At 35.2% G+C, this 16,128-nt stretch overlaps 1 protein-coding gene across 2 annotated transcripts in view; it reads right to left on the reverse strand.

The window, feature by feature from the left end:
- Nucleotides 1-16,128, reverse strand: part of MDFIC2 (MyoD family inhibitor domain containing 2) — a 101,799-nt gene that overhangs the window by 43,399 nt on the left and 42,272 nt on the right. Inside the window, exon 2 of one of the 2 annotated variants that reach the window (XM_041760915.1) lies at nucleotides 702-740. The exons of the other annotated variant lie outside the window; for it this stretch is intronic. Coding sequence (XP_041616849.1) covers nucleotides 702-740 — 39 coding nt within the window. The remainder of the gene's footprint in view (nucleotides 1-701; nucleotides 741-16,128) is intronic. 2 annotated transcript variants of the gene reach the window in all.

A 16,128-nucleotide genomic window follows, 5' to 3' on the forward strand; every position in this document is an offset into this window, starting at 1 on the left:
CGGTATTTATTAATGTGAATTTTCCTCTTTTAATGTCTTGGAGGAGTGCTCGTCTAGATCTCGAAATCTACTGCATAGTATTGCCTCATACAGAGGCGCCATAACACAGATTTTATTGATGAATCCTTAAAAGCTACCTTGCAATTTATTTCCCATCCCTTTCAGATATATCATCTTTTAACCAAACGAGAAAACACACTTCACACTTCTCTCTTGGCCTCTTTGTGTATGTTATTCTTTCCTCATTCCTTACAATGAAGCTTCTACTTATTCTCCAAAACCCAGTTCATATGCAAACTTACACACAGAGTCCTCTATTGCTAACTCCAGCCGAAAGCAATATCTTTAAGAGATTACTCAATTTTGAGGACAGAGGCTGAGGTTTTTATACTTCCACAGAGCTAAACATAGCGTCCTATGTATGGGAGATTCTGAATCCACATATTGCATAAACAAATACATGATTTTTAACTTTTTGTTAGCTAACATGTATGTACAGAGAGGCTCTAAGCACCTTCAAGGCAAGAACATATCTCAGCATGCCTTGACTAATGCAGATACTTGATGATTTGCATGCCAGTGCTATATTAACTGTACTGTGGATGTGGGCAAAGATGGAATTCTTCCCTTATCATGTGGTATCCAAAGTGTCCACCAGTCCAATATAGGAAGCCATTATAAAGAAATAGGGATGAACCTACCAGGATCTCCAAGAGGACTTTGAATGGAATTGGATAATCCTAAAGAACAAAAACTTAAAAAGGATTATTCACGTAGATATCCATTGTTTTTGCCTTTCCACAATCCTTCCTCCCCTTTTTTTTCAGCAAAGAGAACTCCATCTTTTGGTGGAGGACCTACAGCAGGTAGCTTGAGTGGAATGGCCTTGCCCTTGGTCTATGCACCTTGATGCGGTAACCCGAGTTCTCCATGAGCTAGCCACAGCAGTTTGCTGTGGGCTGGTTATGGGAGTCAGGTTGTACCCATGAGGATGTTCCCTGGGACTTGAAATAAGTGCGTTGAGTAGAGGATTCTTTCCTCTTTTTTTTTTCCTCCTCTTTTGTAAGGTGGAAAGATAGTGTAGGCTTGTAACTGACAGAAGCCTACTTTCCCGCCATGGGTAGGAAGTCTGAGAGTAAAGCCTACAGAAGGGCCAAACAGCTGAAAAAAGAAGGTACAGGTGGGACCTTTAATTCATCATTTGGGTCCCTTGATTTACTTACTCCTGACACTTGTCAACTCCTGGACATCCTAGAATCCTAGATAAGTAAGCGAAGCCTCCAAATTCCCTTTACCTAGGCTAGTTGAATTTGAATGCCTTCTAATGAAGAGAGACTCAGAAAATGATAGAGAAGGTTTAATTAATTTTAAATATTTCTTCTGACTCTATTTTCTTCCCATCTCTTTTTAGAGGATGTATGGTGATGAAATTCTCTAAATTTAATTGTTTAGTCTCTGCTTTCTAACTCCCAAAATGTTCACAGAATGGAAATGTTTAATTTTGTGAAGGTATGCCAAAAATGATCTCCAAAAATGGCTTAAAATTGGAGGCTGGATCTTATGCTAAAATGACTGGTTAGAAATCAAGAAACTGAAATGTGGTTTCTGCTGACCTGGTCTTTTATCAGTTTTATTCAATTTACATCAGTGAGAAGAGGGCACAGGAGTTTATATATAATGACTACCACCTACTCAATCCCACTATTTCATCAAATTTACTCCTCTCATGTAAACATTGTTAACCTGATTGGAAAAAAATTTTAAACATCCAAATGATTTTCACAATTCCAGTCTTGCCCAATGTCCTCTAGCTGGTTAGGTTTAATAGATTTAAGATTAGAATCCAGTTGGGTCCGACTTCTAAACCATCCTTCTCCACCATCTGGAATGCTGTAAAATTAGGATGGATGTTAACTTTGTTCTCTGTTCTCAAAGAACATTTCCAACTTGTGGTCGACTGTCTTGACACTGATGGCTTGGTATTATTGTTTTGGGGGCTAGCAGTCATTTTTTTGGGGGGGGAAGTATATGCTTATAGAGAGAGTACGAAATTTGAATTTAGAGACATGAATTCTAGTCCTGCAATTTTTCCACTAAAGAGCACTGTGATTAAGTGGCTCAAGCTTTCTAAATCTTAGTTTCCTTTTCCATCAAGTAAAAGATAAGGGCCAATCATCTATCAAGTCTTTGCCAGCACCTTCCTCCTGGTAAATGCTTCCCTAGAATTCAACACTTCTGTTGGAAATCGGATCACCCTGTGTGATGATGACATGCTAGATGCAGTAGTGTCTTGTTCAACTCAGTATTTCCCAACAGGAAGCCCATAGTACAGCAAACAGTAGTAGATGATCAATAAATATTTATTGAATAAATAGGTGAGGGAATGAAGTTTATCCACTTTTGTGTACAGAATACTACTTTTTATTTTGACTTTCCCCCCACAATTGACCAAAAGAGTGATAATTAAAATACTTCCGGTTTTGCTGGTGAGAGGTAAAAATAGGTTAGTGATAGATTTGAGTACTACAATGTGGTATACATCAGCATAGATTTTAAAGAGGACTTTCTTTGAATTGAAAGCTCAATATAAGCCAAGAGCAAACTCAAATTTTTAAAATAAAAGACATCCTTTAAAGTGTAAAATGGTCATTTTAGGTGGCCATTGTAATTCAGCTTTTAAGGCTTGGTAACTGAGCCATCCTGGTGAACCTTCTGTGTGAATGAAGCCTTCCTTAATCGGCTTTTCCTATATTATTTCTTCCTGGGAAAGAAAAGCAGTAGCTAAGCCAGAAGCAAGCAGGATAACAGAAAAAGGAGTCTGTGGCCAAAGCAACAGAATTACTTTTTTTTTTTTTAATTCTTTCACTTGTGTTTGTGAAGGAGAAGGAAGAAACATAATTTTTTGTCTTTGTTTAGACATTGAACAATACAAATCACAAGAACATATATTTTTGACATACTATTTTTTTTGGTGTTCTTTGGAATTTGGACCCTAATTAAAAAATATGTGTTTCCTAGCCCTTCTTACTGTGAAAATCCTTGGCAATATAAACAGATGCACTGGTTGGCTTTTAATTCTGACACCAGACTGTCTGAAATAATAGCTCTAAGAAAGTGTGAATTCTTTCATTCCTCAAGCTTTAATTATAAGTACTTAATTTGTTTGTCTTTCTGTTGCTGACTGTCATACCGATCTGGTTTATCTTTCATCTGGCTAAACATGGTGCACCTCAGAAGCCCCTCATTCTGAAAAGTTTATTCTGCATGGGAAGATGGAAACAAGCTAAAAGTTTGAGTTATTTTCATCCTCCAGGGCACCTCACTGTAATTTAACAATTAAGATTAAGTGGTGTTCTAAAAATTTCAGTAATATAGGCCTGTAAAATGACAGAATTAGGATCTTGATAAGCAGCTTGGAAACACTGAATATTTCTCATGAAAGTTTGAAAAATGAGCTAAGTTAATAGCTTACTAACTCATCTTGACCTTTCACAGCCAAAGATGTTCTTCATTTTTTTGCATCCACAATTTTTTACACTTTGAAACCAATTTGCTGTCATAATGTTTTTAACCACTGGACTGACTGTGATGGCATTGACTTGTGTAATTAGATGAGGTACCACATGGCACATTAGTGGAAAAAGTCATCAGTTGCTGGGAGTGGAGATATTTTGGAACTATTGCTCAGTTTGATCTTCCTGAATATTGTCATATTCCACTTTTAAAACTTGACTGTGGAGGGATGTGTTTTTGTTTTCTAAGGGCAAAAATAAAATCCAAGAAAGGCAAATCACTGCTGGAACTCACGATAAATATAATGAAGAAAGGCTCATGCTCTTCATCCAGTTGGTTTCTTTCCAAGTCTTTCTCTGTATGTACATTTACATTTTGAGATACTTTCCCCGGTTATTGCAGAGTCTAATATGAAAGATGTTTATATCCCCTTTGTAAATATGATGGAAAGAGTGGATATGACTAAAATGTGTTAGGGATTACAAAGCCCTTTATTTTTATTATTTCAGTCCCCATAACAATCCTCTGAGTAATTATTATTATTATTATCCTCATTTCAGGGATGAAGAAACTGAGATTTAGTGTGGCTAAGTAGCATATCGAAGTTCCCAGAGTCAGTAAACTATGGTGGCAGGGATTTGAACCCAGGAAAAGCCAAAATATTTAATCATGTCCCTGCTGCTGCTGGACATTAAGATATCAAATGCTTTACACACATGACCCCATTTAATCCTCCCTAGAAACTATCATGTACCCATTTTACAGATGGAAAAACCGTAATTTTGTCAGTCATTTGCCCCAGCTCACTCAATTTGTCAATAGCGGCAATGGGCTTACAACTGAGATTTGCCTGATTCCAATAACCAGATGCTCAAAACCTTCATTCTAAATGGCATGATAACATTTTTTAGGGCTTTAGAGCTTTATTACCTAAGTGTAAAAGATAATAACCCCCCCTCCCGAAATACTTCATTGTGTATTGACTAAATAAAGTAAGATGCAAGTAAGACTTGAAATAAGGGTAAGAGCCAATGATGTGTATTGCTGTTTTGGCAATTTTTCTAACAGCGATGAAATAGGAGTGTTGGGGGATACGTTTCTCCTTTATCCTCCTGAATAGAGTGTAACATCTCTTCAGGAACAGTGGGGAAAATACCTGAGGATGCTCTCTTGCTCTTTTTGCATAAACGTAGCTACTGTTTTGTCCACTTTTTTACATTTCCCCCCCTCATAAACAGAAAATTTGTTTATATGGAACTGTATTTTTGAGGATATGAAATTTCAGTATCCCTTGGGTTCCATGACCATGCTTTGGGGCAATAACTTGGACAGCAATGACAGCTTCTAAGTTGTTTCCTGTTTTTCTTGGTCTCATTGCAATCCTTGCCAGAGCTTCCCTCCTTCACTGCTGCTGCATTAGTAATGCAAAATGAAATTCATTGTGCCCATTATATCTGTTAAATGGTTTCCATTTTAACTTGAGAAAAATGTATTGACGTTCATGTGTTTGGCATGGAAAATGTGTATATATCTATCGAAGATAGCAACTTGTCTGTTGGAATTACAGTGCATTATGTATAATGCTGCTTTTAGCTGTGCATGTACATTTCCTGGAATCTTATTGTGTCAGAGCTTGGAAAGTTTACACAAGCATTGGTAATCTAATTTTTGTCTGGTGGGTGGCTGTGGAAATATGGAGTATTTGAAAAAGCAAATGTCTTGGCCATCTGTGCCAGGGAGTGGTTTGGTGGCAGGGGTGTCTAGTCAGGTGGGGTAAAAAGCATCCATCAAAAATAAAGGTTTTAAAAACATTGCCCCAGGCCTAACCTAAATATTAATTTCCCTAGGAGCAGAAAGATATAACAGTTATTGTGACATGGTTTTCAGCACATTTGTGGTTATTATTTTTAGGAGTTCTAATTGTAAGGTTTAGGAATCTGTTTTATCTTTCTCCTGCCTCTTAATGATAATCCTTCTCCAGACTACATTGCTTCCTATGTCTTTTGTCTTCTGCAGACATGAGTCTTTGGCTCATGAGCATCTTGTTAAGGTCTGTTGAGGATTAGGGGCTGTGACACAATTTTCTTGCTGAGTCTTTTTATTGGGGATTTTTCAGTTGGTTTGTCTTGGAGGTCTTTGAAATGTCTTCTATCAAGCAATGATTTTCATTTTTCTTTGTTCTCCTCAAAATTGGGGTTGTATTTTGCTCAACTGTTCCTGGGGTCTAGGTAATGAATTGTATTATTTAATAGGCAAGTGTGAAATTCTTTGTGCAGCAGCTGTACTGCTCTCTGCCTCTCAGAGTTGCTTAAATCCTACTCACTGCACTGCTGCTGAACTGTGATGTAGTTTTGTTTTTTAGCTTTAAGTGCATTTCAGTCATCCATCTAAAGCAGGGTTTCTTAACTTCAGCGCTATTGTCAATTGGTGCTGGATAATTCTTTATTGTGCACTGTGGGCTGTGTAGCAGCACATCCCTGGCCTCTACCCACCAGATGCCAGTAGCACCTTCCCTCAGTGTCTCCAGGTATTCCTAATGTCCCCTGGGGTGGTGTGTGTGTGTATGTGCGTGTCTGTGTGTGTATGTGTGTGAAATCACCCCATTTGAGAATCACTGATCTAAAGCAAGGTTGAAAGACAAGGCTAGTGTGATGTAAAGGAATTTCCATAAAAAGCACTGAACTCAAGCAATGCAATGACAATGCTGAGAGAGCTTTGTATCTTGGAGGATATGTGGAGGAACTGTATCACACATCCCTGGAGAAAATACTGTAATAATTGTCTATAGTTTCTTAGACTGAGTAACAGAGGAGGTAAGGGTCACCTTTTAACTGCTTTGCTTCTGATCTGCTAATTATCTCCTCACCCCGTGATGCCTTTTATCTCCCCTCTATGCAACTTGACTCATATAAGGAAGATTCTAATTCTTCTCAGATTTTCCACCTTAACTACTTTTCTACCCTAACCTCCCTGCTCTTCCCCCCTCCCCGTTTTCTTTGGCTCAAATGGGAACATGGTGCCCATTTATTTCTTTAATCCACTTCTCCAACTAATAATACACCTCTTCAGAGGATGAATTTTAACAGGATGCTTTCTGTTCTGCGATGCACTCCAGTAGAGAATGAATGTTTGCCATGATGAGCACGCTCTGTTCCACCTGAAAAGTTGGGATGACACTGACCACTGCAGTGTAGACTTATACATAACTCTCGTTTAACTTTTTCTCAGTGCCTCCTTGAGTGTTACATCTGTTAACTTTAATGGCGATCTCATATGCCTGTCAGAAGGGCATCTATGTACTACTGAAATAGCAATTAAGATAACGTGCAAACGAATGAAGTAATCAAACTCATCTGATAATAAAACCGAGATTATTCTTTATTTTTTTAAATGCTGTGAAAGCTGGGGAGGTACGCTAACAAATCTATTTGATCAATATATGGAATGTAAAAAGACAAGATTGACTGATGAATAAAATGAAACTGACACAAACAGGCTGGCAGCCAGCTGTAAGTCTCTTTAGGGCAAATGCAATTAACTTAGAATAATAGACTCAAAGTTGATGGTTAGAAATGCATTTTTATTAACAATCACAGCCTGAATCATTATGCTCTTATGAATAAGATGCTACTTATATTTTGTGCATGTGTGTGCATGCATATATAAATACATATACATATGTCTCTGTACGTATATATCCATGCCTCTCACATTCCTATGTGCGTGCTCTGCTTACCATTTGGGTGGAAAAGTTGATTTTTAGAATAATGTACTTTAAAAAGGAAATTCATTCATAAATTGTCTCCAGGTCTATAAATTCCGAATATTCTCCCAAATTGCATATATAAAAATCATGCTACTTATCTGGTGCTATTAGACATAAAGCCAGTGAGCCCTGGTCCCAGAACTGCTGGTCCTTTGGGGATTTGGAATTGCAATCAGGGATTTACAGATTTCATTTTGAAGAGGAGAAGTCATTACTAGAAACCTAAGCTCATTTCCTCTCCTTTAATAGCTATTTTAAATCATTCATTTAGAAAATACATTAACTATTTAGGGTACTTGCAATGCGCTTCTCTTGGCATTAGGTCTGTATTTTTATAAGTTTTTTTTTTTTTCTAAAATTATTTCAAAAGAAGAAGAGAATTAGAAAAAGAAAAGACCAAATGACATTTTGGTGATATAAAATTACTTTTGCATAACATTTTCCTCTCACTGCTTAAGAGGAAGCAACTTAAAACTTTAACAAAATATTACAATATTATTAGCAAACTCTTTTAATGTCATAGAGAAGAAGAAAGGTGGGTGACCCTTAGGAAATTACAAACTGGACCTCGACTATAATTAAGAAATACCATATGGTCGACAGCCTCTTTAAGTAAATTTGTTAATAACTGAAACAGAAAACAATTTTCATTCTGTACTAATACTTAATATTGATTTCAAACTTAACTAACAATTGGATAATAAAAGGACAAATGATTACAGTAAAGAATAAGTAACTTTGATTTCTACAAAGAATTCTGAATATGGAGTCTTGCATAACACTGCAAACTGCTTTATATATATATTTTTTTCAAATGCAAAATAAAGCTCCCTGAGTTATGTAATTGCTATTCTTCAAAAGGACATCATGAAGGTTGACAATTTAAAATGTACTCTTCCTGTCACCATCCAATTTTTTTAAATGTCTACTGCTGGTGTTAAAAACAATCTCCGCAGAAGAGGGCTGCCATGCCAATTTAGGACACTGGCTTTGTTATTAGCGTAGGCATATTAGATCATCCTCTTGCTCTTCCTGCCTGCTTTGTTCTTTTGATATGGCAGGGAACTGAAATTGACAACAGCCTACATTTATATAACAATAACTTGCATTGTTAAATATATATGTGTAGATAGACAGAGAGTTCTTTTATTCCCCAAAGATATCAAAGTTCACTACACACCATGAAAAAACCCACAGAAATATGCAGATGCTTCTGGGGTGAACCATGGCAACTATTTAAAAGCATAAAGTATTGACAGCCTTAGGATTCTAGAATAGTTCATAGTCATTTTTAATTTTTGAAATTTTTCCCCCTTTAGAAAATTTCTGCTTTCTTCAAGAGAAAGAAAAGGATAAAGGTCACGCTTTGTTACCTGTGTGATAAGCCAGAAGCAGTTTAGGAAAGTAAGCTGGGAACATAGTTGTGTGAGTCTGCATACTTGAAAAACAGTGCAGTTGTAAACACGAGGTCAAGTAGCCTGCTTTGTATCTCAGTCATTGTGGGATCCATTGTATCCATTAAAATCACACACAGTAAACTCAGAGTGAAGAGTCTGAAGATTGGACAGGCACCCCTAAAAATAGAGTTGCCAGATTTAGCAAATAAAAACACAGGATGCTCAGTTAATTTTGAATTTCAGATAAACAATGCATAAGTTTTAGTAGAAGTATGTCCCATCCAACATGTAGGGCATATTAATATTTAAAAATTATGTGTTATTTATCTGAAATTTAAATTTAAGGAGGCATTCTCTATTTAATCTACCAATCCTAACTATAAAAGCAAGACTTTGTGTAATTGGGATAAAGAAAGTTTTAAGAGAAAAAACAATAGCATTTTATCTTCTTATTATTCTTAAAACAAACTTACCAACTATAATTTTATAAAAATATTTGTCTCCTTATAGAATAATAATTCATAATATTAGATTTATATATAACTCTGCTAAAAAGTTTGTGAGTGTATGCCCTGGGCAGAATATTATTGAACAATATAAAGTTCAAGTTATATTATAATAATTGATGGGTACCTGTCTCTCTGACTGCCCATGAAGGACAAAGAATTTTTTTAATTTATTTTTCTGAGAACCAGGTATGGTACCAACCAGATGGTAGGAGCTCAGTCCACATTGCTTCAGTGAATTTGTTCTCTGACCATTGAATTTATTTTCTCTTCTTTCTTCTAACCTTTTCTCCTTTTCCTCCTTTTTCACACGTAATGATAATTTTCTCTCTACATTTTAATTTCTATTTTGAGATATTCTTCACTGTACACAGGATGAAATGTCATACCACTTTAACAGTGAAATAAAGGTAATATTTCTTACAAATATTTCTTAGATTAAGTCTGGATGGTTGAGAGTCATCCTCCTGGATAAGGAGAGAATTAGTGAAGCATTTTTTTTAACCCCACAGGAAAGGTATATTATAGAAACATTAAACTTGAGAAATCAATCTATACTCTTGTGCACTTCATATGTATTCTTTATTATGTAATGTATATTATCTACTATATGAAGGAGTTAAAATTTTTCTTAAGGGACTTTAAATATATAGAATTTTTATCCTAGGTACTGAACCAACTTTCGAAGAGCAGATTCAACCTGCAACTCCATTGTATTAAAATTGTGATATATAAAATTACATCTTTTTTGAAATCTGGAATTTTATGAGGCTTTAATAGCAAACAGTCTTCTCATCCTCCTCCTCATTATTATTGATTTTGTTTTTATTGCATACATGTATGGACATTTCCCTAGGAAATGTAAAGTGACAGAGGTGTGGAATGAGTGTAACAAGAAGCAGAGTGAGATAAATCCTTAAAGACTCAAGATTACCAACACACAGAATAGGAGTATGGTAATCAAGAAAGCAGAAACCAGAAGTATTCATCAAGCACAAAAATAACATCAAATTTGTGTTTTTTTAAGTGTAAATTTTTGTTTTTGTGTATGTGTGGTGAAGAGAAGTTTATTCTTTTATTTTTAGATTAGACTTTACATTAATAAAGTAGAATTTTCAGTTAAAATAAGCAAAATAAACATCCAAAAGAGCCAAGTTAATCCATCTTTTTATTATTTAAAGAGTAGGGAGGAGACTGATAGGGGAGATAAACTAACATTTATCAAGCATCTCCTATATTTGGGCACTTTGCCAGGCAGTGAGAGTACTAAACCATATCTCTGACATCAGGACTCTTTGTTGTTATTTAATTTTTAATATTTATTTATTTTTAAAGTAATCTCTACACCCAACATGGGACTCAAACTCACAACTCCAGAGATCAATAGTCACATGCTCTACTGACTGAACCAGCTAGGTGGCCCATGACCTCAGGACTTTTTGACTCATGGTCTAATGGGAGACACACACTAGGAAGTAAATGATTTGCAATGCATTTTAACATAGTGTTATGAAGACAGGATATTGTGAGGACATGGTCTCAGGTAGAATGCTATCAAGCTTATAATGCAATTGCAGAAGGGTCTTCACTGGGGAGATGATGCTTGAGTTTTATTCAGAAAGAATTTATCAACTGTTCAAAAAAAGTAAAAAGAAAAAACAAACCACATTTTATATAGAGGGTACAATTACCAGAGTGTTGAGTCGAGAAGCAGCATTAAAAGCAGACTCATTTGACTAGAGAATAAAGGTCAGAATGGAAAGAACTCCAGGAAATAAGATTTGAGAAATACAAATCACTCAGAACTTGGAGACCTTGAACAGCATAAAAAAGGAGAATTTGAAGTAGGAAAATATATGGGCAATCTTAGAAAGAGAATGTTGGCAGCAGATCGGGAAGGGACAAGATTAGATAAGAAGAGCAATGTTTGGACTCTTACAATCAGTAGTCCAGGCAAGAGGTAATGAAAGCTTAAGCAAAGTGTCAATTTGTAATTAGAGATGGACTGGATGTAACAGATTCAAAAGTTAATGAACCAAGGAATTCAACAGCTGAACATTCTGGAGAGTGGTGATAAACCTGGTTAATATAAAACAGGAATGTATTGAGTGGCTTCTATATGGTGATGTGTTTGCTGATGGTGGCCTTCATGACTCAGATAACAGGAAATCAAGAGAAGGAAAGTGAGTTAACTTTTCTGATGATAAATCAACTTATAAGGAAGTGGACAAGGCAGCTTTACATACATTGTTCCAATGGATAACTTTACAGCCATCTTCTTTTCCTGTGAAGTTTTATCCCATTTGGCTGAAGAAGAAATTGAACCTCTGAAATATTAAATGTACTGTCATAAGTTCACAGAGCTAGGAAATCATGCTGTGGAGGTCTCTTTTTTAAGCCCATCAAAGCACAAAGTTCCTGATTTTCCCTTTAAAATGCATAGTACCAGGTTGACTTCAGACTGATGTGCATGTTTGGACCAAGTTAACAAGGATTTAATTCTGTACCAGGCACACTTTAAGTAATCTCTCCAGGACTAGGAAATGGTTTCAAGAATTTTGTGTCTTTATATTTCTTAACCAGTTTGAAAGGACATAACTGTTATTCATTCATTCATTCATTCATTCACTCAAGATGTATTAAATACCTTCTTTCTTATTTTAGTCATAATTTGTTGCTACTTCAGGCTTTAGGGTCTAAGGGAAGGAACTTATCATGCTGTCCAAGTATGAGCATTGGTGTAGATGCATTGTGGGAGACAGCTACCAGATGCTATACTTGTTGTAACAACCATGTCCCAGAAGAAAAGGGAGAAGAAAATAATTAAATATCAGCCCCCTCCCATCTCTCTTTTTTGATTAATCATCCTTTTTCTCTACCTCTTTCATGCTTGCCCCTGTAGGTCGAAGTACATTTTTTCCTAAAATATATCATTGCAGGTGCCCCTGTTGTGAAAATGGAAAAAAATGTAATGTTTTTGGTCACAGGGAAAGCTGCCAAGCCCAGAGTACCAGTGCGATGAGAGTCATCCTCCGTTTATTTCCCCCTTTCCCTTTTTTGGATGTTGATGAGACACTAGTGTGGCATGAAGCCTGTTTGCTCCTTGCTGTATTTATTTTGTTAAGATTAGAGTTGCTAAGATACGGTAGTTATTTAAATTGTAACCACTGATGCTAGTGGTCATAAAATAAAGAACTAAAATTCCTTTATTTGCTAACTCTAATGAAAAACATTCTTGAGGGGGCTGGGGAGTTTTTGGCAAAAAAAAAAAAAAAAAAAAAAAGAACAGTACACCAAGTGGAATATGTTATAGAACATAATTAGATCTACTAGTCCAGCTGATGTTGAGCTATTTCAGTTGAAAATCAAGAGAGAGCTGGCTTCGAGGTTTTTTGTTTTTGTTTTTAATTAAATTATTGTTTTTAAACAGAGGGAATGGTCAGGTTCTGCAAATTTTATGTCCCCTTTTCTATTTAGAGATTAAAGCCAAGGGATTTTTTTCCCCTCAATTTGTTGCTAGTTAATCTTTTCTGTTCAATAAATATTTTGAAGAACTTGAAGTTTTAGCACTTTCTCACAATTTCTTGAGTTGGGTCTCTTAATTCTTCTTATCTTCTATAGCTAAAGCTCTAAATCTCTCATTTATTAAAATTCTTCTTAGTCCACAATTTGTAAATAATTTGTAATTTTATTGAGGTCAATGACATTTTTTAGGTAACTGAAAAGAAGCCATAGCCTGTTTCAGATTTTATTGTTATTCACAAGAAAACATTGTTTTTCCTTTATAATGAATAAATTTTTCAAAAACTGAAAATGTTTTCCAACGAAATTTAATCAATTCTGGGACATTCCTTAAACTTGGTGGTAAATATTTTCAACTAATACTTAAAAGCCATTAAACTATTTGGGTGGAAAAATAGTCTCTGAGCAGCCAGTTTGGCAAAGGTTTGTTCTGTGAATGTGTGTAATTTTAAATTACTGTATGTTTTTATTTCACAAAAATTTCCAGCTTCCTCACAACACTTCAAATACCAATATCCAGAGTTTCCACTGGCAATTCTTTGTTTGTCCTGGAAGCATCTTGCAATTTGGGACCAAGAAAATAGTGTGTTCCCTTTGGATTTATCAACATAAACATATGCATTTCTTCTTCAGCACACAGTTCTTTGCAGAAGCAGCTTAGGTTTAATGGGCAGATTGTCAAATAATAAGAAGGCTTTATCAAAACTTTTTAGCACACTTGGCTGAAAAAGTGATCTTTAATAAATTTTAGTCTATTTAGAGAAAGATAAACTATAAAATAATGACATGTCCCAATGTGATTTGATCAAAAGTAATATTTTGTAAAATCACCATTTAAATACCTTGTCAGAGAGATATAGAGAATATGCTGTACACTATTGAATTGTATTCATTAAGCCAAACTAGTAATACCCAGTGGAGCCTTATTCCACAACAAGCTTGTGGTTAATTGTAATTCCATTAGAGAAATTGCAAAAAGGTGGTTTCTGCCCACATCTTTGGAGACAAAGTGACTCCTCAGGTTCTGTGGTTATTGCTGTCTCAGGATTTTGAAATGCCTGTGCTCTGTAGAGTTTCAGTTCTACCATCTGAGTTCTTAGAACTTAATGTCCAGAAGGTAAAGTGGTCTACCACAGTTTTCAATCTACATATCCAACATTGATAGTTCATATTTGCCATATTAGGGGCACCACCAGAATTTTATTTTATCTGAGCATGCATTCTGAGGTCTGAGAATATAGATATATCAGGTCTCTGTCTGCTTTTATATAAAAGTTGGTATATTAGATTGATGTATTGGTCTAAAATTTTCACTCCCTCAAATAGCAAGTCTTTGCTCTGGCTCATGTTGGGTGGGGTATACATCCCTGCTTCTTTTTGGGAATTTAGTGTTGTCTAATGACGTGGCCAAGATAAATACTATAATAAGAGCAGTATACTTGCAAATATGAATTCCTACCTTTTGCACTGAGAATATCATGTGTAACTAGTTGTGGTCCAAGAAAGATGAGTGACATGTGAGGCAGACCTGGACCCATTCTGCAGCTCTGACTTGAGCCCTATTGCACCTGGCCTATATTCGCCAAACTGCAGGTGACTCAAAGATATGCAAGCAAGAAATAAATGCACTTTGCCACTTGCCATTGAAATTTGGGGAGATTTGTTATACAGTATTATTATGGCAATATCCAACTGATACAGTGCACCAAATTCTGATTCCGTAACCAGTATCTTCAAAATAACATTCTATATAGATGAGCAGGTGCTGATCTAAAGGAAGACATCTCCACTGTTCTTGATTAAGTCTTTTGGATCTGTGCTAGCTTTGAAGATACAGTTTGACTTCAGCCCATATAGATTTGAAAAGCTTAAATAAAGTTATGATCATGTGTAATTGACCAATGCCCAAACCTGTTATTTGGTGAAATAGAACAAAATAGAAGGTTTTTGCAAATTTGAAAAATTTTTGAAGTAGAGTTACACATAATCTGTGTGGAACTCTTCCTTATTCAATACATCACTTAGGCTTAATATATATGTATCACATGCTGTGATTTACCACTGAGGTATGGTGGGTCATACCAGAGTTCCATAAACTTTCCATGAATCTATGTGTGACCTTTTTAAATGGGTGATGGAAGGGGGGGGGTGAGTCTCAACTGATAATATAAGCTATTATAGTAATATTTTCAAATGGATTATTAAGCTAAGTAGTTCACTTACAATAGGTTGGAGAGTAATATGTTAGAGGCATGATTCAAGAGTTACAATCTCAAAAGTTAAGCAAAGCCAAGCAAAGGACATAAATCAATAAAGTAGGCCAGGTAATAGGAATGCGACATCCACGTGTTCTCCATAAACTGGAGAACATGTGTCCCATTTACAAGAGGTAGCTATTTGGCTTCATTGGTTTTGTCATACAGGCCCTGTATAGCTTTTTGTTTACTCAAAAACATTTTTTGAAACCTGCTATGTGCCAGAAATTATTACAGATTTTCTGTGGCTACAGCGGTAAATGAAACAAACAGAAATCTTCATGGAGTTAACATCCTAGTTCATTAAACAGACCATAAAAAAAAAAAACTAAATAAGTAAAGTGAAGAGTATTTCAGATTGCTCTAAGTGCTAAAGAGAAAAAAAAAACACAGAAGAAGAGCAAGATAATATAACACATCCAATAAGACCATGACATAACCTGTTTATAGAAGTCTAAAACACTTGCAAAAAATAAACCTAAAAAAATTCTGCTGCAGGAGATAACAATATTTAAATATATTAAAAGTGCACAATCATGTCCAAAAACAAAACAAAACAAAATCCAGAAGAATTTCTATTCTGGTTATTGGTATAATAGAATTAGTTCAGTAGAATAAAAAAAGAGGCTAACAAATGCAGAGATAAGATTGATCTGTATAGTTGGATTCAAATAACAGGCATTTAGTAGGCATGTTTATATTTTTAATATTCTCTTCAGAATGTTAAATTTTCTGGTGATTTTACATAACAAAACCTAGTTTTGTTTATAAAAATTGTATGCTAAATAGTAATGATAAAACATTAGTGTCAATTGGATGATTTTACCAGCTATAAATTTATTTGAATTCCATTGAATTTAATGGATAAATGAAAGTCATATTTTAAGACTACTTAAAAGAATCTTTCAAAAAAAAGCTCAACCCAAACATCCAAAAATTGCTTTTTTATGTAATCTGTGCAATTATTCTCAATTATCATTTTGTTTTATGCAGGTTTTACATTATTATAAACAGATGTGAGTATGAAGAGAAATAACATAATCCATCTTAGATACAAAAGATATAAAAGGAGATTTTTGGACTTTCCTTCCACCAAACACTGGGGAAAATGAATTTTCACTTGGAAGTCTTTGGAATAATAAATACGAGTCTGTTTTCCCTAATGGTAA

The sequence above is a fragment of the Vulpes lagopus genome, chromosome 7 (genome assembly GCF_018345385.1).
Source record: "Vulpes lagopus strain Blue_001 chromosome 7, ASM1834538v1, whole genome shotgun sequence".
In the NCBI taxonomy this organism is placed as follows: Eukaryota; Metazoa; Chordata; class Mammalia; order Carnivora; family Canidae; genus Vulpes; species Vulpes lagopus.